Genomic DNA, 25,622 nt, shown 5'->3' with positions numbered 1-25,622 from the left:
TTTTATTAGGTACAGCGAATCAAAACAAAACAAAAACCTTGGCAACTTGTCAAAAAGTCAACATTCCTCTTGTAATCAAGATGTAAGAAATGCTCATTGGCTCCACTAAAAGCTTTTACAATACATGCAAGGTTTAAAACCGTGATGGCAATACTGGCCATCTCCAACCGGATTTAGTGAAACTGACTGGGTAGTTTTAAGAAGGGTTCGTGGATCTTTCGGAAGTGTATCGGAAAGCCGCTTGTTCAATATTTTTAAGAGCTCCTTTACCGCACTGTGCCTTATGTTAAATGAGGGAGCCCATATCTGTAGATGCTCCAGGAGTTCCATATTGGCGATCGTCTCATCTTCATCGTGTTCAAAAGCACTGAAGGCACTCGATTTATTAACTTTCCACGCACTCATTTTCGACGTTTTTTATATTGGTAACAATTTTCAGAGTATTTTTTTATTATTGTTTTAGTATTTTTCTTATCGGTGAATCTAAAGCATCTGATATAGACGATAGTTGTAATGAGGCTTTAATGAAGGTATAAGAGTGCTTCAAGTTTTATTTCGGTCATGAAAAGTAAGCCATAAAACATAATTGCATGTTTTGTTCTGGTTTAATTCTATGATACAGAACTACCTTACAGCTACCGTTAAAACTATGAACTTCGAGTTTTAATTTAGAAGTCATAAAACAGTTTTATAGACCACTTGACGACCTGATTTTATGACCACTACACAAAACCGTAATACAACCACACGCAAACCAAAAATCTATTACAATGAATGTTAGTTCCAGTTCCTATCATCCTCTGTTCATGAACATCGCAACGAATGTTAGAAATTGACCATGCAGGCGATGTAATGGTTTTTTGTCTTTTTTTATTTCGTGTTCCATCTACGCTTTCGACTATACCAGTAAGCTTGTAGAACGACGCACATTGTAGAACATTGTAGAACGACGCACACACTTATCTCGAATCTCTCCAGCAGAAAAAGCATACGAAGTCGAGTATGCGAGAAAATGAGCGCTTCATGTTTGCTTTTGGGCTAACCATATTCAGAAGCATGGAGAGAGCAGTGGAGAAAGCACAGGTCTGATAGTCGCAACGGCCGTGGTTCGAGTCCAGTCGGCAACCTTTTTTTCTATTTTTTCGACATAATTAATTTCACTCACTAATACACTCCACATTTTTCGGTCTCCAATTTTCTTACATCGGACCGCAGCTAGGTATATCGCATCCTCGGTTCATGCGGTCTCCACTTACATCCTCTGATGATGAATCCCACATAATTGTAAGCGAATCTTACATCCACCGGTTGGGTGCACATGCTGCAAGGGATGCTATGATAAAACAATGATAAAATTTGAATAAATCTTCCAAGCATTTAGATTGTTACTTGGTTGTAAATCCGATCCGAATGATTCATTCCTGTGTGCTGGATCGAGAAAGTGCGAACAAATGTCAAAACACTAAATGACAACCGCTGTACCACACACAAGTTATAATGTCAACGCGTTCAAGAGGCATTTTACCGAAAAGGTGCAACGGATTTTTCATCGGTGTGACATAAATTTATTCGGTGGCGTGAAAGATTTTACTGCGGCGGCGCGCCGGCTCAATTTCATCGGCGGCGGCGGCGTGGCGCGGTGGCGTGGCGCGGTGGCGTGGCGCGGTGGCGTGGCGCGGTGGCGTGGCGCGGTGGCGTGGCGCGGTGGCGTAGCGCGGTGGCGTGGCGCGGCGGCGCACAGGTCTAATATATAGACCTCCATACACAACAATAGGCTTCTAACGCTGCTAACGTACCGCAACAATAGGGCTGTTTCCCCTATTCGTGATTTGTCCCACGCGCAAATGTCGCAAAAAGATATTTCAATCGCCGTGGGAGTGTCCCGGTGGACCGTCAAAAGGGTTTTAACCGCGAAAAGAAAGGACAACTATACGCGAAGGTGGCCACAGGTCGTCCGAGGTCAGCTCGGGTTCCGAGGGTTATCGCTGCTATCAAAAGGAAGATTCGGGTGAATCCAGTGCGTTCAATAAGGAAAATGGCAAAGGAACACGGGATCAGTGACTTTACGGCACGGAAGATCGTAAAGGAAGATTGCGGGGCGAAGTCGAGGGCACGGAAAAAAACTCACATGATTACCAACCGCATCCATGAGTTACGAGTCGAACGATGCAAGAAAATCCTGAATTTCCTTAAGCGAAAAAAATCCGGTAATCCTGTTCACCAACGACAGCATATTTACCGTCGATCGCGTATCAAATTCCAGAACCGACCGGTATATTAGTTCTCTTCCGGTAAAAGACGTGGCCGACGAGCACAAGAACGTGTATCTGACCAAGCATCCTGCTAACGTTATGGTGTTTGGATTGGTGGCTTCCGATGGCAACAAAAATTGACCCGTTGTTCATTCCAGAAGGCGACAAGGTCAACACGGAGGTCTACATCGGGATTTTAAGTAAGTATGTTCTTCCGTGGATCAAAGAACAGTACGGTCCGAAGCCAAATGTTGTATTTCAACAAGATGGGGCTCCGTGCCACACCTCGAACCGCACTCAGAAGTGGTTGCAGGAACATCTTCCGTTTTGGGCGAAGGATATGTGGCCGCCATCCAGTCCCGATCTTAATCCGCTGGATTACTCAATATGACGCGTCATGAAGGCCAAGGCCTGTTCTAAACGCCACCCGAGTACAGCAAGCCTCAGACAAGCATTGACCCGTACCTGGAGAGAAATGGATCCAGACTACAATATTAGAACCTGTCGTGCATTCCGGAAGCGTGTGGAGGCCGTAATTGCAGCAAGTGGACACTCGATCGATGATTAACATAGTTTAAGACTTTGAGAAACATCCCCCCCATTGAATAAATAAAAAAAGCTCGAAAACGAAATTTTTGAGGGATCGAAGTGTGCTGTAAGGACGTGAAAAATTTCAGAGTGTCAAATTTTAGGCTTAATTTTTTCTGTCATTGATTTTTGCATCGCGTTTTAGCCCGAAACAATGTGCCACTCAGTAACATAGTTCTAGAAAAGAACTTTAGTGCAAAGCAAGTGCAAGTGATCGGGTAAAATGCATTTCAAAGTGTTTATTTTTATCAGCATCCTTTTCGTCAGAACTGTTATTAGGCGATTGGCAACTTTGTCCGATGATTCTGATTGGATTGGAGGCGAATTGTGCAAGAGTTTCTTTGAAGATCCGATGGAATGAAGTGTTGAGCTAGAACTAGGAGATGCAATAGTCTTCCAAGTTTTTGCTTGACGGGCAAACCATCGTTCATTTGGTGAGTTCGTTCCTGTTTTGGTTTCTACAACTTTGTCTTAGACATCATTTCGAAGAGCCGTTTTCGTGCTGTATTTTGATGAGAAATCAAATGTCGAGTGCGCTGTTGTCAAAGGTTGGGAACGAGTGCGTTTGTTCCAACATAGATATGCCAATCGGTTCATTTGGCATGAGAGTCGTCCTAGTGTTTTTTTCTGGTTTTAGACGTTTGATGTTTTGTACCTTGTAATTCCATTTTTATGATCATGATTTGCCTGAAGAATTTTTGAATTAGTTTGGAAATAACCCGGAAGTGGCTTTGGTTCTACAGTAGTGCAGCAGGCCAGTAAGAGTACAAAATTAATAAAACTAGCTGAGATCTTCCTTTTATTTTCATTTATGTGTTCTTAAATTTTCGTTCTATTACTCTCTACTGAAATCTAGCTCTGACCTGTTCGTATTCAGAGTTGAAAAATATTGCGAGGTTTTATGAAACACACAAAAAATAAAAGTTCGTGAGTCATTATGAGTTTTAGCGAACTTTTAGCGATTGATTAGAGACCCGTTTTTTCAGTTTTTACGCAAGGGAAGATAGAACTAGGGTTCCTTCCTCCTTTTAATTTCTCGTACGGCCTTTTATTCCATTTTTCTCTTTTCAGAAAGCGGGTAATGGCGCTATAACCATAAGCCATATAGGGCTAAGACAAGAGTTAGTGCTCATGTCCCAACCACTCGAGGAAAATGGAACATCATTTAACTTTTTTAGATTAGATGCTCCCAACGACCAATTATTTATTACAACGGAACGTACGGTACGAGATGTCCACGTTTCATCCATTTATTGGATTCTGTGAAGCATCGTGTTTAAATATTTGATTTAAACAGGCCCGATGTTTCTGAATCATCTTGCCCCTTAAATTCTGCACAGTAGGCCTGGCCGTTTTGATATATTTTGCGCATCTCTGATGTACAAAATATACCAAATAGACAAGAAAAAGGATGGAGGTAAATCTATAATTTTCCAGGATGCTTTCATGAACTGGTTGTGTTGGTGTTAGATTAGATTAGATTAGATTAGAAAACGAAATTTCTGAGATTTTTTTTTAATTTTGACATTGCTCAATGGTGCAAACATTATCACGCATACGGTAGCTCGTAAACATCACTTCTGATCGAATCGTCAGAGACATAACTGTGAGAAAAGTTTTGTCTTTTTGAGAAATTATAGGGCTTATATCCAATTTTGGGCCCATTAAGCACAACGCGCCCATTGCCTCTATTTTTCGAGAGCAGATGCCTTCTAACTTTATTTACCGTAAGATTCGATAAAGAGTAACAAATTGTTGAGATATTGTAAAAAATCTAACACTCCTTCTTGACCCTAAGCTCGACCTATGGATTCTAAACTTGGCCTAATGCATTGATACGCCATTGAATTCACTTCGGCCTATTGGATGAAGATAAAAATTGAATCGGTTGGAGTGTTTCTTTTGATTTTGAGAATAATGGGTGCAATCATTCATATCATGCGTGCTTATTGACTTCGTTGGGTAGCTTTTGAAATAGAGTATCGTACCAAACGGATAATTGGCTTGTTAACGCCAACATCATGGAGTTATTTGATGTTTTCTGCTCGATAGGCCCAAAATGAGCGATTAGGCCGAAGTAGTTTTCTACCCTATATGGTTATTTTTTTGTTATTTTTAGTAAAACTTAAAACAAAAAAAAAAACTGTTAAAAACTCAACGATCTCAAATTTCAAATAGACATTACTTTTATATAAGTTACATTTATCATAAGTGACGTTTACGTCATAGAATATATTGAAAAATGTCAAAGATGCCATTTTGAAAATAAAACACATGATCCAAAATGGCCGAATTTTAGCAATGATTTGATCTCGACCACGCGTTCGATCGGGTCTCTCATGAGCTTCTGCATCGGGCCCTGCTCTCTCTGGGCTTCGACCAGGGTTTCGTCCGCTGGCTCTCTCGAGTCGCTGCTGCCTCTTCATCGCGGCTGCTAGTAAATGGTTGCCTCTCCGAGCCGTTCCGTATCGTGACCCGATGTCGATGCAGCTCGTGCTCTATCTTCCTCCTCTCCTCACACGGGTGGAGCGCTGGTGTGCGCTGGTGACCTTTGCGTTGCGTATGCTGATGACATCACGATGATTGCCACCTCAACACACACGATCGACCGTATTTATCAGCTGTTTGGTAGTTTCGAGATCGTATCCGGGGCAATGCTAAATCGGCTGAAAACAGTGGCGATCGATGTCGGTTTCATCAATGGAGATCCACTGACGATAGCAGGGCTGCAGACAAAGGGGAATGTCAAGGTACTGGGCGTTATTTTCACCAACGCAGTGCGGCTGATGGTAAAACTATACTGGGACGCTTTATTATCCAGCATCTCGCAACTCATATGGTTACATAACATGCGCTCCCTTTCCCTGCAGCAGAAAGTGCTACTGCTGAACATCTTCATCACAGTGAAGGTGTGGTGCCTCTCCGTCTGTTATTCCACCGCAATGTGCTCACACGGCGAAGCTTACATCAACGATTGGGACTTTCCTTTTTCGTGAGCTACCCGCACGAGTGTCAATGCAGCAGTGTGCGCGCAGCAGAGAGCAGGGTGGATTGAAACTGCAACTGCCGGCGATCGAATGCGAAGCGCTTCTAGTCAACCGTCACCTGCAGGAGATCGTTTCCCTTTCCTATTATCAGTCCCTTTTCGCTCAAAATATTCCTCCTCCCGCCGATCGCCTACAACTTCTCTCACTGAAAATTCTCTTATTTCCACACTACACCAACAAAACCGCTCCAGCGATCAAATCCATCGTTTCTACTTGGAACAAACTGAGCTACTCAGAGTGGAACGAAACCATTCAGGCATCAATTTGAAAAAAGATCTGGATGAACATATCATCGAGAAGGCTATCGTCGAGCCAGCGTACTGATCTCTTTGTCAAGCTTCTGCATTCATGTTCCATCAGATGTCGCTGCTATTGTTTGCAGTGACATCTATCGGAAACTACGCATAATCTGTTTTCCGTTAATTGTTTATAGAAGACAGAGCAGTGCAAAGCGTACCAGACCTGCTCTATATATGCATTTAGATTAACATCCGACGTCCCTCCTTTTGCACACATTCTGCACACAAAATAGCTCACCCCTCACACCAGGGTTACCAAAATTACAGATCAATCTGTATTTCTACAGATTTTTCAGAGTTTTAAATCCAAGATTCTGTATTCACAGATAACAGATTTTTAGGATTTAAACAGATTACACAGATTTTTAAAATATGATCAAACATTAAAAACAAAATGAAACTTGAGATGTTTAAAGCAAAACATTTTTTCACTTTTGTGAAATTTTATCATCATCAACTTTTTGCTTTTTTGCGGTTAGAAAAGGAGAATAAGAACTGTCAGAAGTATTCCTTTTTTGTCAAGCCATAAGTAATTATGAACATATGTTTTTATCTATTTTTTTTTATAAAACTGGCTCAATCACTAATCAAAGGACATTTTTAAGGATTCAATGAATAAATTAACAACACAGATATAATCACAGATTTTCCGGACAAAACCTAAGATGAAAAGATTTTTTTGGACAAAAACACAGATTTCCTTTTGAGGGACTTCGGATATTAATCCGGTAGAGGTACCAGACATGTTTTGCAGTGTCATGTCAGGTACTCTATGTTGTAGTCTGTGAGAGGGAAATCACAAATTAAATACATGGTATGGTGAGATATTGAGCTCGTGAGAGAGAATTTTCTTCCTCAAATTTAAATTTTTGGCGCTTTCGGGACTGGTAGTAAAGCGGTTAAAAAAAAGTATGGGAAAAAACTTTTTTATTTAATTCTAGCTTGTTTATCAAATTTCCCAGAAAAAAAGTGAACGCCAAAGTCTATGAATTATTTCTTTAGGAGGTCGTCAACTTCTTTTAACTTGAATTTGCATCAAAAGCGTATTTATTCCACTTATACAAATTTCTATATGGGGATTTTTATTACTCACTACCAATGGGACAGCGCCATCTGCCTGAAAAATAGCCTTGACTAAATGGTTCATTGTCTGATCTACTTTAGAGAATAGACGTTCTGAACTTCAAGTTGGGATGGAACATAGTTTAATCGATGCTCTGTTGACTTGGTGGTTTATATATACTTAAATAAATTCAACTCCTACTTCCAATGAAAATTTAAATAATCGTGCAATAATCGAAGTCAATTAATCGATTAGCAGATAATCGAGGCATTGAACAATATATTAAAAATTAAACGATTATTTTAACAGATAATCGATTATCTCGATTAATCGAGTAGTAATCGAACATCACTACGCCCAATCTTGTAACATGATAACAGCGAGAAGAAATTATATTTTAAAAACGTTCATTAAGTACATCAACTTTGTCAATGTGAATATTGATAGTATAATCGATGTAGGCGAGCTAGATTTCATTTTGAGTCTAGAAGATTGATATATTTTTTAAATATCTTGAAAATGTTATTTATACCAAACCTAAATCAACAATATTTTATAAAAAAAATATCCCCCATAACAAACAATTATACAAAGTTTCATGAAAATCGGAGAAGGTTGAATTTTTCCTATTCTTCAGTTGGCGTGGAATAACTCACTAGTATTCATCCTTTGTGCTCTTAAAAGCTGTGTGTTGTAGCTTATCAACTAATCTATCGTTCCAAATCATAGATATATTTGAAGTTTTCTGGTCTACAGGACGAAACTGGGAGCTTATGCTAAAGTAAATTTTTACCTCAAGAACTCTTTGCTGGAAACTGGAAGCTTTACCCGGAGAAAGTTCATCTGTAACAAAATTGCAATATTGAGCAATAATTTCGTTCAACCGAATTGAATTAAAGTCATTTTGTCTACCGTATTGTTCTGGTAGATCCACTCAACAACGTGAGCATAATAGTGTACCCTGTGCAAGAGGAAGTGTACTGAAAACGTCATTATGCTGTCCTTCTTAGTTTGTCATTCTCCCACTATCGCAAGGTGGGGAGGAGAAAACTACACAGAGAGAGCTGAATCACAAAACCGACGTTGACGATGAGGACAACGTTGCTTGTTGGGTGAAAGTTTTCCTTACCACCCACATCCACCCACATCCACCCACACCTGCTTATCATCGTGTCGAGTTTACGAGTAGTTTTTGAGGTTGTGAGTGCGAGGGATATATTCAAAGCTGCTGAGCTGAGCTAGTCGTATAAACTTCATCCCACAGGCGGGTGACAGTCAGACAAAAACAGAACTGATGGATCCCGCATGTTTTACTGAAACAGGTCGTTAGCAGCAGCCGCGAGTGTATGGAAAGCTGGACAAGCGGTGCATTAAAAGCTTTTTCCATTCAATGTTTCACTGGTCTTGCATAGTATTTTTTTTTATCATTTTCAACACAAAATAAACCAGATCAACGTCAACGGGCGCGGAACAGTGCGAGATAAGTGGTAGGTTAGTTTTGTGTTTTCCTTTTTTTCCACTTAAAAATGAACTATGTTTTTTTTTAGGATGCACGCTTTATTCCTACCGGAACGGATGTCGTGTCATGATGGATCTGGATAAAATAAAAACAAAGCACTTTCATCGCTGAGAGTTTCCTCTCGTGATGGTCGTTTCCGCACAGAATTAGTTAGGTGCATGCAGTCGAGAACGTTGTTGACCGTTATCTGGCACTGGTTGGTCATTTAAACGTGGGCATGGGCAGGTAAGCTGATTGAGCTTTCTTGAATTCACCCTACTAATGTAAAATGTACTTTGTAAAAGGTGGCTTGGTCCCATTCATGCCATAATTCTATTAGTTAGCAGTCACGCGAGCCATTTGTTATCGGATGTGACAAACGATTTCTTACAGAAAAATCACATAGGTACCTACATAGGGTTAAGATCTAATTTCCGTCGTACTGAGCACAACCCGCGAACGGGTTGAACAAAAAGTGGAAAATTTCTATCATCTAAATTTATTTACCTTTCTGTACGTCCCGCCAGATTTGGTAAAGAGCCCCAAATTGTTAAGATATTCTTGAAAATCTAACACTGCTTCTTAATTCAAATACCATTCAAACACATTGAATCATCATTGGATTCCCTTCGGCATACGGATGAAGGCAGAAACATTGCTTTTCAATTAAACTGTCATACTTAACGTACGATTCATCCGTTCACGTCAAAATCATTTGATGTTTCTGCTCGATACGACGGGAATGGGCGCATATGCCGAAGTATTTCTCTACCCTACTAATGCAAGCTATTCAACTGGAAAACCGAGATTGTTCGAGGACGCTGCTGTATGTGTTTGTGGAAATACCTAGTAGAGGAGAGCTGTGGAAGTAGGAATGGTGGTTTAGGATGCATTGTACTTACATCGTACGGAATGTGGAACTGCTGTACCAGGTTGCACTGAAGAAACATTCGCACTGCCGCCCGGCAGGTGTCGTCATCGTCTAGATCGAAATCTGTGAATGAAGGATGAATGGCAAATTGAAAATAAATATGAGTTGTGTATGATACAGGATTTATGATAATAAACATGATGGAGGAAAGGTGATGAGGTTTGGTACCAGCAGTATTTTTCAACTTGAATACAGATACCTAGCATGTTTGAAAATATATATGAAGCGTTAAAAATAATTATTTTTGAGGTTAGCCAGGTAACCAGCGTTGCCAGATTGTTTTCAAGCTTATCGGTTACTTCATACGCGAAGTTTCGATTTTCAGAGTTGGTTGGAAATGCTGACATGAAGCTTTAGTGTGATAATTTATTAGCTAGAGAATGATCTTTTTAGAAGAGAGTAGGTGGATAGTTGCGTTAGAGTACGGCAGTATGAAAATTGAATAGAAGTTGAAAATGAGCGAAGGGCGATTAATGTGACAATTTTTAAAGATAGACGCACATCTTTTGCCTAACCCGTACGATGTACGCGGAGACTTGAAGTATGTCTCCAAGTCTACAGGCAAAAAATGTGCGTCCCTCTTTTGCTCATAAACTGACTGCAGCTGTGGAATATTTCTAGCGACGTTTTCATCAATACCTAAAGCCCCACGTTGCGAGAGCATTTCCAGTCGATGGTGTGTTATAATGCAATTCTTCTTTACCCAACTATTGTGTTGCTCCTCTCGTCATGACCAACGTGATCATCTCAGAGAGAAAGCAGTAGGGTGGTTGTTGCGTGCTGTACCATCATCAGCATTGTTGACGGCTACTCCCGCCTTGAGTTGTTACATTCAAAGTGTTTTTCTGTTACTTCATACGCGAAGTTAGCGATTTTCAGAGTTGGTTGGTTGGTTAGTTATTTGAATATTTTCAGAGTTCTTTTCACCATTTTTGCTGGCATCAGATGATTGCCAACTCTCTGGACGCTAACGCTAACGCTAAGTCGGATTAAAGGCTGACTAAAAGTAAATTGGTACGCCCCTCGCGCGCCGCTAGCACGCCTCTAGTGTTGGGAATCGATAATCTTTGACAGTGGTTTGTTTGCACTTCTACACGGTAAGAAAAAAGTACCCAACGGCCAGTTCACTTTTACCTACTTTTGACTAGTTTGTATCCTTTTCTCCTTCTAATGTTGTCAAAAATGGAGGAGTAAAACCACCCAACAGGGGTAGTAAAGTGTGGGAACTCAACGTTGAGTACAATCATGTCTACCTACTTTTGGGTATTAGTAACTTACTTTTGGGTAGAAAGCTAGTGGAAAATTCCATACAAATTCACACAAGTAAATGAAAATTACTTTGACCCGCTTTACCTACTTTTGAGTTCCTGCACTATAGTGCCGAGATGAGTGAAAAGATCTTAAGTTTGGGTACTTTTTTCTAACCGTGTATAGAGAACAACTGGTGCAAGTTTGATCAAAGTAGTCGATCGCGTTCTGAAATAACGTCAAATGGAACTCGAAAGAAGAAACAATATTGTGCACAAACTCCTGGAAAATCCGGAGTGGTCCGGTTCCAAGCTGGCTAAAGTGCTAAAGATGCCGAAAACAACAGTTTGTCGAGTGCTCAAAACCTACGATCTACGGACCTACGGACCTACGAAAAACTGGAACCAGGGATCATCAGCAGGTGTTGAGGTGCGTTAAAGCTAACCCCGGTGTTTCGATCCGAGATGTGGCCAGAAGGTACAACGCCAACTCTCAATTGGTGCGGAAGATCGTTGCCAGGGAAGGATACAAGTCATACAAAGCCAGTAAGCATCAGCACCGGCACATGAAGCAGAATTCCGTGGCCAAAAAGTATGCAAGGCTCTTGAACGACCGTGTTTTAACGAAACACAAGGGCTGAAATTTTATCGATGACGAAACATACTTCAAACTCGATTTTAAGCAGCTTTCCGGTGAAAAGTTTTACATCGCGATCGCGGGAACATTTAAGTTCGTGTTTGCCGACAAGTTCGCGAAGAAGAAGGTCATGATTTGGCAAGCGATTTGCAGTTGTGGCCTGAAAACGGAACCATTCGTCACATCCTCGACGATGACATCCGAAGTTTACATCGAAGAATGCCTGAAAAAGCGTGTATTGCTGCCTCCACGGTGGTTCTGGAGTGGTATGCTGCCAACAAGATCTATTTTGTCCCCAAGCTAATGAATCCTCCGAATTGCCCGGAATTTCGACTGGGCAATTTCAAAGCAGCGACTTCGACGTAGTGGCGGGGCAGTCAAGGACATCCAGCAAATGCGGGCGAAATGGAAGACAAGCGCTGATTCCGTGTCCGTTTCCACTGTACGGGCGCTGATGGGCTCCATCAAGGGGAGGGTTTGAGATTTCGTTCGAACTGGAGAAATGTAACCATCTAATGCTATAACTTTGAAGTTTTAATAAAAGTTCTGTAAAGCAACCATTAATGGACTTTTTAAACTTATTGAATAACGAATTGCAGGTCTTTTTGTGCGTACCAGTTTACTTTTAGTCAGCCTTTATATCGAACCCTACATCCGGGTGCGTTGATTTTTCCTTTTCTAAACTTTTTTGTTTCTGTAACGGGTGTTTTTCCTCCTTTCAACTTGATATTCTAGACGAATGGAACGTTTTCTATGCCAACCAATACATGAATTTATATATTGTGTGGCAAGCACAATGATTCTTTATCTCCAGGGAAGTACAAATACGTCAAAATTTCCTCAACCAGACCGGAAATCGAACGCACCGCCTCCGGCATGGTCCCTTTATTGTCTGGACCATAAACTATCTGAGGCCCCTCAAGTTGCTACTCAGGTTTATTAGTCTGTTCGTGTTTTGGATGGATCGCTCTTTGCAGTTTATTTTTTTAGATAGAATTAAGCCACACTTGACCGCAAGAAGCGTGTCTGGGTAACTTTCCAAACAAACTAGAAATTTTGAATACATAAGAAGACCAAATCCAATCTTTAAACGAAGACAAAATATCTAGATCATATATCAATATGACAATTCATAAGCTTTTTCATGCTAAGTGAAACAGACACAATCTCATGAAAGACCTTAAAAGTATTAAAGTGGATAGAGGAAGTTTGCCAGTTGTAATACTAGTGATCCTCTAACTAACCATTCGGGCTAACACATCCAAATTATCATTTTGTTGAGGCCGTAGTGCCAATTAGGGAAGCACTAATGCCATAACTGGCACGCTTCTTACCCAAGTAACATTAATGCATAGAATTATGTTGAGTAAACTTTTTTACAACCAAAACCAGTCATACAAAGGTTAAATAAACTGTTATAGAACACATTAGGTATACAATAAATTGGAAATAAGATCGAATCTCAACATTTATCGCTAAAATGCTAATCCTCCGAATTCGATGGCAAAAAATTAGATTAGATTACATTCAAAGTTATTTTTGTTACTTCTGGTTTAGGTAGTGATAAAAGTCGCTAGAACTATTCTACGGTCTTTAAAAAAATTTACATTTACTTAGGTATCCCATTCAACAAGTGGTGGCGGGTTCATACGAAGGTTTCGTGATCGCCAAAATCACCCCCGAGATGGACAATTGAGCAGTTCCACCAGATGCTAGATGGCCTCACCGGAGAGGAGAGCTCATTGGACGGAAACCAGTCGTCATTTCAATGCTTGGGTAGTGGATTGGGTGAGCATGTCTACCTGCTGGAAGCTCTGCAAAGTTGAACATCACCCTGGCCAACTTAAGAACCATCAGCACCTTCCGCAAGGATGTTAGGGAATCCATTATCGACGTCACTTGCTGCAGTACGTCACTAGTGGCAAATATGAACTGGAGAGTGTACGAAGAGTACACCCATAGTGACCATCAGACGATCCGGTACAGTATCGGCGAACGGACACCGGTGGAAATGCGGAGGACGAAAGTAAGCGAGCGGAAGTGGAAGACGAAGGCAATAAAGATCTCTTCATCGAAGCTCTAAAGGTAGACAGCAGCGTCCCGGGTCTAAGCGCGAACGAGTTGACCGAATCATTAGCAAGGGCATGTGACACGACTATGCCGAGATAACTGGAGCCAACGAACAGGCGGCGTCCAGCTTACTGGTGAAACGAGGAAATTAGCACGCTCCGTGCTAGTTGTCTCAGAGCCAGAAGGCGCGTTCAGAGAGCAAGGACTGAAGCAGTCAGAAAGGAGCGCAGGGTGGTGTTCCGAGCGGCCAAGGCTGCACTAAAACGAAAGATAAAACTAAGCAAGTCAAACAGTTTCAAGGAGCAGTGCCGAGATGCCGATGCCAACCCCTGGGGCAACACATACCGAGTCGCGATGGCGAAGATCAGAGATCCAATGATGCCGGTTGAAATGTGTCCCAAGAAGCTGAAAGTCATCGTGGAGGAATTTTTCCCACAGCATGACCCAACGACCTGGCCACCTACACCATATGGCGAGGAAGATGGAGACAACGTTGAACAAGTCTCCAACGAGGAACTCCTAGCAGCAACGACAGGGTTGAAGGCGAAGAAAACTGCAGACCCAGATGGAATTCCCAACGTCGCGTTGAAGAAGTTCCCGGACATGTTAAGGATTGTGCTTCAGAAATGTCTGGACGAGGGTCAGTTCCCTGATAGGTGGAAGATACAAAAGCTTGTGCTGTTGCCGAAGCCCGGAAAACCGCCGGGGGATCCTGCATCGTATAGGCCAATATGCTTGCTGGATACTGTCGGAAAGCTCTTGGAGAGGATCATCCTGAACAGGCTGACGAAATGCACGGAGAGTGAACACGGATTGTCGGAGAGGCAGTTCGGATTCCAGAAAGGGAGATCAACGGTGGATGCAATTTGGACAGTGATTGACAGTCCCAAGAAAGCTTCCAAACAGAAGCGGGAGGAAATCGATACTGCGCCGTGATTACGATTGATGTGAAGAATGCATTCAATAGCGCCAGCTGGGAGGCCATCGCCAAGGCGCTCCATAGAACCGGGTCTACGCGACAAACACGGGGCATAAATCGCTTAGAATCACGGCGGGAGTTCCACAAGGCTCCATTCTAGGTCCCACGCTGTGGAACGGAATGTACAATGGCGTGCTGACGCTCAAGCTGCCCAAAGGAGTTGAGATCGTTGACTTTGCGGACGACGTCGTCTTGACGGTTACAGGCGAGACGCTGGAAGAGGTGGAAGTGTTGTCAACCGAGGCGATCGACATGATTGGTAACTGGATGCAAGGAGCGAAGCTGCAGATAGCCCACCACAAAACGGAAGTGTTATTGCTCAGTAACTGTAAAGTGGTACAGCGGGCAGAAATCACCGTCGGGGAGCACGCCATAACCTCTAAGCGTGTGTTGAAATACCTGGGAGTGATGATCGATGACCGGCTAAACTTCAACAGCCACGTCGAATATGCCTGTGAGAAGGCTTCGAAGGCCATCAACGCGATAGCTAGAATCATGCCGAACAACGCTGGTCTCAGCAGTAGCAAGAGTCCAGTGTGTCGTCGTCGATACTGAGGTATGGAGGCGCTGGAAACTAAGCAGAACCAAAGGAAACTGAGAAGTACGTTCCGGCTCATGGCCACGCGAGTCGTAAGTGCGTACAGAACCATCTCGTCGGAAGCAGTATGCGTTATCGCCGGAATGATCCCTATCGGCAACACCCTGGCGGAGGACAGCGAGTACGGTAGGTGGACACATAGAATAATACCGATTATTTCGACCTGGGTGAACAGAAAAAAACGGAGAAGTCAGCTTCCACCTACCGCAGTTCTTGTCCGGCCACGGCTGCTTCAGGAAATACCTGCATCCGTTCGGACCCGCAGCGTCACCCCTCTGTCCGTAGTGTGGCAACGTCGATAAAACGCCGGCGTATGTGGTCTTCGACTGTCCAAGGTTCGAGACAGTACGAAGGGAGATGCCCGTCCTTAACGTGGAGAAAGTCGTCGATGAAATGTGTCGAGAGGAGGGTACTTGGAATGCCGTCAACAGAGCAGACACGCAGATTATGTCGGAGCTGCAGCGTAAATGGAGAGAAGATCAGCGATCCAGCAACGCCAGCTAGCGCTGAGAGTATCAGAAGTGCATGAGCACAGCTACCCCCCGAAGTAGTCACTTCACAGTGGTGCCGGAGAGGGAGGGGGTTCCAGGTAGAGGAGAGAGTAACGAATGGGTTTTAGTTGAGCTGCACTACCCAACTAACAATTTTCACAATGTAAACGCTTTACTCATTTCATTTATACAGCCTCAAGCTGTATTCAAACGTTATACGATATGAGGAAACCTTTACGCAACCTCTATACAAGCAAATCTGGCGAACTTAGTCAGCTACTTATGGCTGTTGGAACGGTCGGGAGAAGCTCTTATTGCATATCCATTAACGCTTCTATACAGCCTGTTATCCTGCTGTTTAGTTGTGTGTGAACTTGAAAGGCGCTTATTCAAACTTTTCCCGGTTATCCAATAATCACTACACAGCTTTCTCTTGAAGCCGGGTTAAATACTGTTTTCGCTTTTTTATGAAGGAATTTATTGAGTTTATTTTTCTGTGAATCAAATTAATCGAAATTAGTTACAAATCATCACCAAACTATTTACCCTGCACCGGAAGCTGGAATCAAACTCGAGACGACCTCATTGGCAAACCTTGACACTACCAACTGTGCTACGCCAACACTTTGAACTTATGTAAACAAATCAACATTCCCTTCTACAACAAAATCGCTGAGTAGAGGCTTTATAATAGTGCACACGAATCACTTTTCTCGACTAGTTATAAAAGAGCAGAGTAAAAGCTGTAAAACTGCACACGTCTAAAAATAAACCTAGTTGACTGTGAAAATGCTTCCGAAGTTGCTCTAACACAGTTTATAAGCTGAGTACAGGATGTTTAGTTGTTGAAAAAGCACTTTTGATGTTTATGTTATTCAGCAAGAGTGGTTGGTTGTGTAGAAGCTATCAAATGAGTAATATATTCACTTTGTTAGCTTGGTTTTGCAGCTACAAGTTGAACGTTGATTAGTGTGTGCATAGAAGTGACATTAGCGTTTATTGGCTGATGTTATTCAGTGCGACTGACAAATTGTATAATGGTTGTGAGAAAGTTGAGTAAACGCTCTCCAAAACTATTTTGCTAGCTTTTGCTTGTAGCTGTATCTGCAGTTTCTTTTCAGCTACTTTAAAGCACAATGCTGGAAAAGTTGGCTTACAAAGTTGAAAATGTTAGTTGGGTAGGCAACTAGTGGATACCACACCGTGCCAACTACACTACAGGCCAGGCTTCTTGAAGCTTTCCTAAACCTTACTATATAAAAATACACACACACACATATATACAATTTTCTTCTTTTAAGGTTTAAATATATTTTTTATCAAGGGAAAATTTACACAATAATTCTAATTATTTCATGATATAGGAGAGTTTTCATAAATAATAGTAATAAGTATAACAATTTCATTCTGTAATAATTAAGATCAAAGAAAAAATCAGATTTTGTCAGCTTCCCGTTTCTGTCGGCCTCAAATTTGAGGAGGGGCTGACAAAATGAGGAAAGCACTGTATTTCAGATTTAAACACATTATTGGAATTTTAACTCAACGTTTCTGAAACAAATCACTGGGTATATTTTTCCCAGAGAGGATGTACTTTTTTCAACTAGGTACTTTGTCTCAGACATCATTTTGATCAGAAGTGACGATTTCGTGCTAAAATTTATTGGAAAATGTCCAAGACGCCATTTTGAAAAAAAAACGACTATTGACCACGAAAAGGCTTGCCAATGTACATCAAAAATTGACTACATACATCCGTCAAGCTGATCTTTCTGAAGCTTCGTCTACAATTTCGACTTCTACATCAACACATGTCTGGCAGCCTTCAGGTTCAATTGGCTAAACTTGGTGAGTTCGTTCCATTTTGTAAATTTTTATCTTTTCAAACCAGTAACGTTGGGAGATCACCTTTTTGTGGTGCGTTACTGGTATAAGATCTACCACCGAACCTTAGTCATGAAAACTAGGGAATCAGGATTTTCCAGTAATCAAAGGATCACATTTTAGTCCTTGTTACTTTTTATGACTTGATAATCTTGACAAGACTCGGGTAGTGACCACCGCGCCGTTATGCATTTCTACATTATATATTTCAAATCAAAAATATTGTTTATGTTCATAGATTTCACATAATCCTTTCCCCTTTGTTCTTCTCCTTTTCTCTCCTCTTCTCTTTTCAGAAAGCGAGTAATGGCGCTATAGCCATAAATCATAAAAGGATGGATAAGAGTTAGTGCTCATGCCCCAACCGTCAGAAGAAAATGGAGTATCACTTAACCTTTCTTGCTTTGATGCTTCTAACGACCAACCAATAATATAATTACCAAAATCGGAACGGACGGTACGAGATATCCACGTTTCATCCATTTATTGGATTCTGAAGTATCTTGTTTAAATCTTCGATTTAAACAGGCCCGATGTTTTCTGAATCATCTTGTCCCTTAAATGCTGCACAGAAGGCCTGTCCGTTTTGATATGTGTGACGCATCTTGATGTGAAACATAAAGGGGAAATGGATGTAATGTCAGCCTGAATGCCCCTAATTTGAGCCCATACATTATTCCAACAATTGACTAAATTTTCATTCGCGATTAAATAATCCATTGGTACCGTCCCAATGACGCGTTCATCTAGATAAAATTCATAAAAAGCAGATTTTTAGCGATGGGCCTAATCTTAGATCCATAGGCCAACATTAGAGCCATTTCCCCTATCAAATAGGTAAGAAAAATTATGTAGGTATATATATATATATCATTTTCCATGATGCTTTCAAGAACTGGCTGTGTTGGTGTTGGATTAGATGAGATTAGAAGACATCATTTTGAAAAAAATACATGGTCCAATTAATAAACAATAATGTTTCATGCAGATTAGAATAGGCCGAGTCAAAAATTATTATTTTTCTTGCTATTTGGCCTGGAACTGCTCATTACCAAAACTTCAATAATGTTCTTTGACCTTCTGCAAAATTCACTGAATTTATTTCAAGTTTAAAATTTAGGAATTTTTTCTTTAATTTTTCAGATTTCCCTATAGCTCACTAAACTCTGCTGTAATTCACCCAGTCAGCTTGTAGGTATTTCCTGAGTATTTTTAAGATTTTCCAAACTACAATGAATTTCCTTGTGCTTCTCCAAATTTGACTGACTTTCTTTGAAGGCCACAGCCGTTCTTTGAAATTCAGTAAATTTATCAAAATCTACAAGATGTTCGCTAAACGTCTAAGATAAATTCTTTGATAATCAGGGAGATAATTAATCGAAGGAGCTAAGAAGCATGAAGAACTCCTGAGAGCTTTGACGAACCACATATAGATTCAGTGAACTTAGATGATCTTTAAAGTGAATAATAGAGGATATGTACATTTTAGAGCTGTTTAGAGGATTCCAGAGAGGTTCAGATACGTGTTGGGAACTCCAGAAACGTGCTGGAAACTGTAGGGACTTGCAGACACTGCAACAGAGAATTTTTTTAAATGATTCAATTAAATATAAACTTCTATAATCATTTCCTAGAAGTCATCGAAGTTTCATCTGAACTCTCATGAGAAGTCATTTTTTCCAAAGCACTTAAGTCTATTTGTAAATTTGTCCTTAACGGAGTTGGTTGGAAATGCTAACATGAAGCTTTAGTGTGATAATTTATTAGCTAGAGAATGAACTTTAGAAGAGGGTAGGTGGATAGTTCCGTTAGAGTACGGCAGTATGAAAAATGAATAGAAGTTGAAAATGAGCGAAGGGCCATTAATGCGACAGTTTTTAAAGTCAGACGCACATCTTTTGCCTAACCCGTACGATGTACGCGGAGACTTGAAGTATGTCTTCAAGTCTACAGGCAAAAGATGTGCGTCCTACCCCAAGCAACAATTTTTGTTTTATTTAAGTTTTATAGCAGTTGATATAACCAAATTATAAAACCTTCACTGACGACCACATTGCTTTAACAATCTCCTGAGAACCGCAATACAGCCATGTCATGGCCAATTGGCCCAGTTTTAATGCAGTCATTAAAACTTGATATGCGTACTACTTTAGGAGCATAGGATTTATGTCAGTTTTATCACACTCTAGACGTGATTGTTAAAAATGAAAACATAAAACCTCCTCCAGGTCAGAAAGTTTTAACAGCCTTCTAATGACTATCATAAAACTAATTTACAACCGCATAAATCGCTCCTGAAGAAGTTGATAAAACATGATACGCAAAACATTTTGACAACTTTGAAGGTTTTAAGTTGGGGTTTTTGGATGATAGTTAATATTGAGGAATATTTTATTGTGGTTTTATTCTTTCGATGTTTGATGTGAAATCATGATCCTTGTCAGTTGGTAATAATGGCTGATATTATTGTACATTGAAAATAAGACGACTTTATTATAATTTTAAACCAATCTGTATATGCTTCACAGCATGCCGTGCAATATTTATGGTGATTATTATATCAAATAGGAGCATAAATTTAGTGCGCCATATGAATACTAAAATAACTTGTCTGCATTAGCACCATGCATTAAAGAGTCATTCAAAGATTATCTATTTAGTACAAAACTGTTACTACTGTTGAGCAATAACCAGTCACATATTATTTAATTATACATAGATGTATGAAAGTGTTTTATTGCCTATCAATTAAAGCGTAATTATTCATACTGTGTGAAATTTGTTCATACGGCGACATTTTTTTTCGTTATAACTTGCTACTCCTTAAAAATACTTCAATATAACATATTCTCCTAGATTGGAATTCTATAGCATAACATACATCTAATGGTTGTATCTTAGCATTTCATAGTCCAAATTGAGAGCGTTAAGTTATATTTAAGCTATATAACTAGCTTGCTGGTTTTATTCGGTACAGCGAATCAAAACAAAACAAAAACCATGACCACTTGTCAAAAAGTCAACATTCCAAGCGATCCTCCTATTTTCGCTTGTAATCAAGATGTAAGAAATGCTTATTGGATCCACTAAAAGCTTTTTCAATACAAGGTTTAAAGCCATGATATCAATACTGGCCATCTCCAAACGGATTTAGTGAAACTGTCGGCGTTGGTTTAATGTGGACCGTACACGATTGCTTTTATTGACAATAATTTGATTGTCAATACATTCAATATTGACGTCAAAACATCGATATTGACAATATTTCTGTATTCACATCATCAATATTAATGTCAATAATTCCCCTTCGCGTCAATATATTGATACGTGTGGGGTTTGCTTAAGAAGGGTTCGTGGATCTTTCGGAAGTGTATCGGAAAGCCGCTTGTTCAATATTTTTAAGAGCTCCTTCACCGCACTGTGCCTTATGTAGGGATCGTATAACTGTAGTTCCTCCAGGAGTTTCATATTGTCGATCGTCTCATCTTCATCGTGTTCAGAAGCACTGAAGGGGTTTTCATTTCATATATCTGAATAGATTTGTTTTTTATAATGACAAAAAATTTCAGAGTATTTTTTGTTGTAGCAGTATACTTCTTATCTGTGAATCTTAGGCCTCTGATAAAGATGATAGTTGTAATGAAGCTTTAATGAAGGTCTAAGACTGCTTCAAGTTTTATATCGGTCATAAAAAGTGTACCATAAAACATAATTGTATGTTTTGTTTTGGTTTTATTCTTCAGTTATAAGTAGTGATGCAGAACCACCTTACAGCTACCTTTAAAACTATGAAGTCTGAGTTTTAATTTAGTAGTCATAAAACAATTTTATAGACGACTTGACGGCCTGATTTTATGACAAGCACACAAAACCGTAATACAACCACAGGCTGGAAGGGATGCTATGATAAAACAATGATAAAATAAGAATAAATCTTCCAAGCATTTAGATTGTTACTTGGGACTTCTGCTCATAACTGACTGCGGCTGTGGAATAGTTCTAGCGACGTCTCATCACTACCTAAAGCCCCACGTTTGCGAGAGCATTTCCAGTCGATGGTGTGTTATAATGCAAAATTCTTCTTTACCCAACTATTGTGTTGCTCCTCTCGTCATGACCAACGTGGTCATCTCAGAGAAAAAGCAGTAGGGTGGTTGTTGCGTGCTGTACCATCATCAGCATTGTTGACGGCTACTCCCGCCTTGAGTTGTTACATTCAAAGTGTTTTTTATGTTACTTCATACGCGAAGTTAGCGATTTTCAGAGTTGGTTGGAAATGCTAGCATAAAGATTTAGTGTGATAATTTATTAGCAATGCAACAATGCTGATGATGGTACAGAACGCAACAACCCTTCGCTCGTTTTCAACTTCTATTTAATGTTCATACTGCTGTACTCTAACGGAACTATCCACCTTCCCTCTTCTAAAGATCATTCTCTAGCTAATAAATTATCACACTAAAGCTTCATGTTAGCATTTCCAACCAACTCTGAAAATCGCTAACTTCGCGTATGAAGTAACATAAAACACTTTGAATGTTGTCCTTAACATTTTCACCCGAGTAGTAGAAACATCCCAGCAATTCGGCACATATCTACTGTACAATACATATATATGTTTTAAGCATGTCAATTCTTTATTGAAACTATTTTTAGATGTTGATGGATACTTATCCATGTCTGTATTCTGAATGACATCTGTTTGCATGATAAAATGACTATATTAATACAGACATATCTGTATATCTAGCACCCCTGCTCATAAGCTTCTTGTAGAGGCTGCAAAAAGAAAAGTGCCTATTCATGAAACACCATAGAAAGCGAGCTGTGGAACGAATGAAGGTGGCTGATGAATGAAATATATATATAGAGCATCTAATATTGATTTTGAAATGCATTTCCAAACTACACATCTAGGCGCCTGCATTTCAAATTCAGAACTACCGTAGTAGTAAAAAATTCAAGTGAAACTTCCAGTTGTCTAAAACATGTTTTCGACGTTGGAAAAATATCAATGTACAGTGTGCTATGTTAAAGATAGATGCCAAGAAAGGATTTGTATTATTAATGATCTCACGTTTTCGTTGAATCGTACGTACAACTTTTCACATTGCTCTCTACAATTCTAAGCCTCCAAGTTGATCCACGGCTCACTCTGAACGAATTCGTGCTGCTCAGTTCCCCCAGCAGACTGATTGCCACAGTCATCCAGAGTAAAAAGTATAATATCAAGAGAAGAAACGTGCCAAGCATTAGTGTGATTGGTGCCTTTTCGCAGCTGGTAGAAACTGGAGACTGATTAAGGGTTGCGATTTGTTCAAGGACCTGAATAAAATATCGAGTTGCTTTTGTGTTGTGTTTAATTGGCAACCTAAGTATATATTCAGCTTAGGTCATTTAAATAAATTAATGTTAATTGGATGAATCCATTAGTCGATTTTAGATCATCGTTATAAAAAAACGCCATTCTTTGCTGCTTTGCCTCGATGAAGTTTAAAGTGGTTTGTTTTATCATAATCCTGCTTTCAGCTTACCTCCAACAGGTAGTTTCACCATCTACTCCGTGCGTACCTAATTAGAACAACACAGCAGTAACTGAATCGAACGTAACAGTTTTTCCATTCAGCTTACTTTGCCTTCCCACCTCTACTGCTCCATCCAGCATATGAATAATGAATAATGTTTCGATCAATAGCTACTTCAATAATCGAACATGGATTAACGATTAAACCGGATCCCTCCTTACATAAATGCCTGAAATCAACTTAGTCCTCAGTTCGTATGGACGAAGTGTTAGGTTGTGTTGTTTAATTTTGCTCCATTTCATTCAGTCATTCATTGAAATCTATGGTCATCTCATCGTTGAATAAATGCATCAGTCTCAATTCCACTGCCATGGAAGAAAATTATTGATGGCCGCAAGGACCATTGGAAGCAAGATTTTTCCAGCTTCAGGTTAGAGTAGGGTTGGATGATTCAAAACACACCCCTGGGTAAAATGGCCCCGTGCTGTTTTTCATAGCTATCCGTGAATTTAACGAACAACATTGCTAGTTCAGTTTTTGTACTAGAATTCTGTGTCACATAAAATCGCAGAATTATTAACGGAAAAGCAACGAAAATCCACGCGGGACCATTTTACCCCAGTGGTGCATTATGTACTGTTCTCCCTTAGTTCACCCGCACCAATGCATTGCTAAAACTATTTTAGCAACCTCCACCATAACGCAGTAACCGCACTGGAGGTTGCTATTCAAGTGCGGGAAATAACAATCTGCCTCTCGGTGGGTTGACAAATATAGCAGCGCGATAGCAACCGGCCCAAGCGTTGCTATCTACGAAATGTTTGTTTTGTTTTTCATTTGAACATTGTGATATATGAATTAATTTGGAGCTGGGACAAAAATGTGAACCCAAGGGACAGCAAAGCATTCCTCTGGAAGACCCGGAACATCCATGAATGTAGAAAATTAGTAAAAAAGGATCTAGATTTTTTAATCAACTTGTAATGCTGTGTTTGTGCAACGTCATCTACATGTACAACTACTCTACCCACTGTAGCTACTTTACAAATAAATGTAGAAATCAATATAGTATCTCGAATACCTCCGCCATGGCAGGACGGTCAAGCAAAAAAGGTCGTGTGGAGGTCGGAATCAAAACGGTCGGGCAGTTATCCGACATAAGCTGGTCCTTCGAACTGGATCTCCACTACCAAGAGACCTTTGAACGGCCGAATCTCGACGGTTTGACTACGGAATCATCTTCGCGCCTGTCAACGTCCATCAAAAGGCCAAACCAGGACAAAGGACTCGCGCCATTCCATAGTGTCCTGAATGGAACAGTCGCCATCTCAAGATACATCAATAGATCCTGTGGCCTTTTCAAGATCGTGAAAGGGAGTCATCAGCCATCGTCCTCTTCTGTGACATCAGCTACATCCCCTAGTAGCACGCTTGTCACAAATCAATTGTAGAAACTTATATACGACTTATTTCAGTCATAAACAAGTTGCAGTAACTTATTGTGATGAAAGTGTGCTACTCGGGTCAGTCTTAATCGGTGACTGGGAAACGTACTTCAAGGCTACATTGGTTGTTCATCCGGATTGTAGCATAACCAGAGCGTTTTCTACTACCATTCCAGGTATGTTAGAACTTGTATATGTCTAGCCGAAGCCTATATTTCCCACTAACGCCAACCCTACGATTTTGTGAGTTTCGATTTCGATGAGGAACTACGACCAACGGATGTATCGGTTTGCGAAGAATCGATACAGGACGCGTTCGCCATCGGTGCATGGAACATGCAATCCACCACGAATTACGGACGACACAAGGACAAATTATTTGCAACGACGGATGACATCACGATTACTTCTGGTCTAGGGCATTGCAACGGCCATTTGCGGTCAGGTAAATACACTTTAAAATTATATGCCCAGCCGAAGCTGGATTCATAAATACCGCACCAATAAATTATTACCCTTTCGATGCAAATTGGACTGTTTCGAGTCTACTCATTTATGGACGCAATCTCGTTGGTCTCAAGTGGTAGTACAGGAACTCGAACTCGAAAGTCAATTGTTGGACAGGTTACTCCACTGGTAAATTGTCGAAACGCTGATTGAAAAGCGAGAAAAAACGTAGATTTAGTATCCAAATTTGTCCGCTTCGGCTGGACATATACCGTTCAGCTCACCTGTGAGAAGAAACAGTAGCACCTCCGAAGCCAAAAACAGAAAGTCCAAATCGATCCACCCACGTTCGATCTGTAACCTCAGATTTAGATCCAAAACAATGAAAAGCGGGGGAGTGAAGAAGCGAATGTAGTATGCAAAATGAAACTTCGGCTAGACATATGCTGCTCAGCTCACCTGTGAATCAGTAGCATGTAACATTGTAACAGCAATCGAACTCAAAATGCGTCAAATTCGTCTCTTATGCAGCAAGTAGTACAGTACGAAATCGTCTCAAAAGTTCAAATCCAGTACAGCGGAGAAAGAATTTCCTTCTCCGTACCTATTACAATGATTATA

General features: G+C 40.5%; 1 protein-coding gene across 6 annotated transcripts in view; it reads right to left on the bottom strand.

Moving 5' to 3' along the window:
* Pde6 (phosphodiesterase 6) overlaps positions 1 to 25,622 on the bottom strand; it is a 388,896-nt gene that overhangs the window by 75,947 nt on the left and 287,327 nt on the right. For all 6 annotated transcript variants that reach the window (XM_065222467.1, XM_065222466.1, XM_065222469.1 and 3 more), the window contains one exon: positions 9,650 to 9,741. In XM_065222467.1, coding sequence (XP_065078539.1) covers positions 9,650 to 9,741 — 92 coding nt within the window. The remainder of the gene's footprint in view (positions 1 to 9,649; positions 9,742 to 25,622) is intronic.

Source organism: Ochlerotatus camptorhynchus, unplaced genomic scaffold (genome assembly GCF_037179485.1).
Source record: "Ochlerotatus camptorhynchus isolate MF236.1 unplaced genomic scaffold, CSIRO-AGI_Acam_v1.1 ptg000170l, whole genome shotgun sequence".
Classification (NCBI taxonomy): Eukaryota; Metazoa; Arthropoda; class Insecta; order Diptera; family Culicidae; genus Ochlerotatus; species Ochlerotatus camptorhynchus.
Note: the sequence above shows the minus strand (reverse complement) of the source record. Positions and strands in the feature narration are given on the sequence as shown.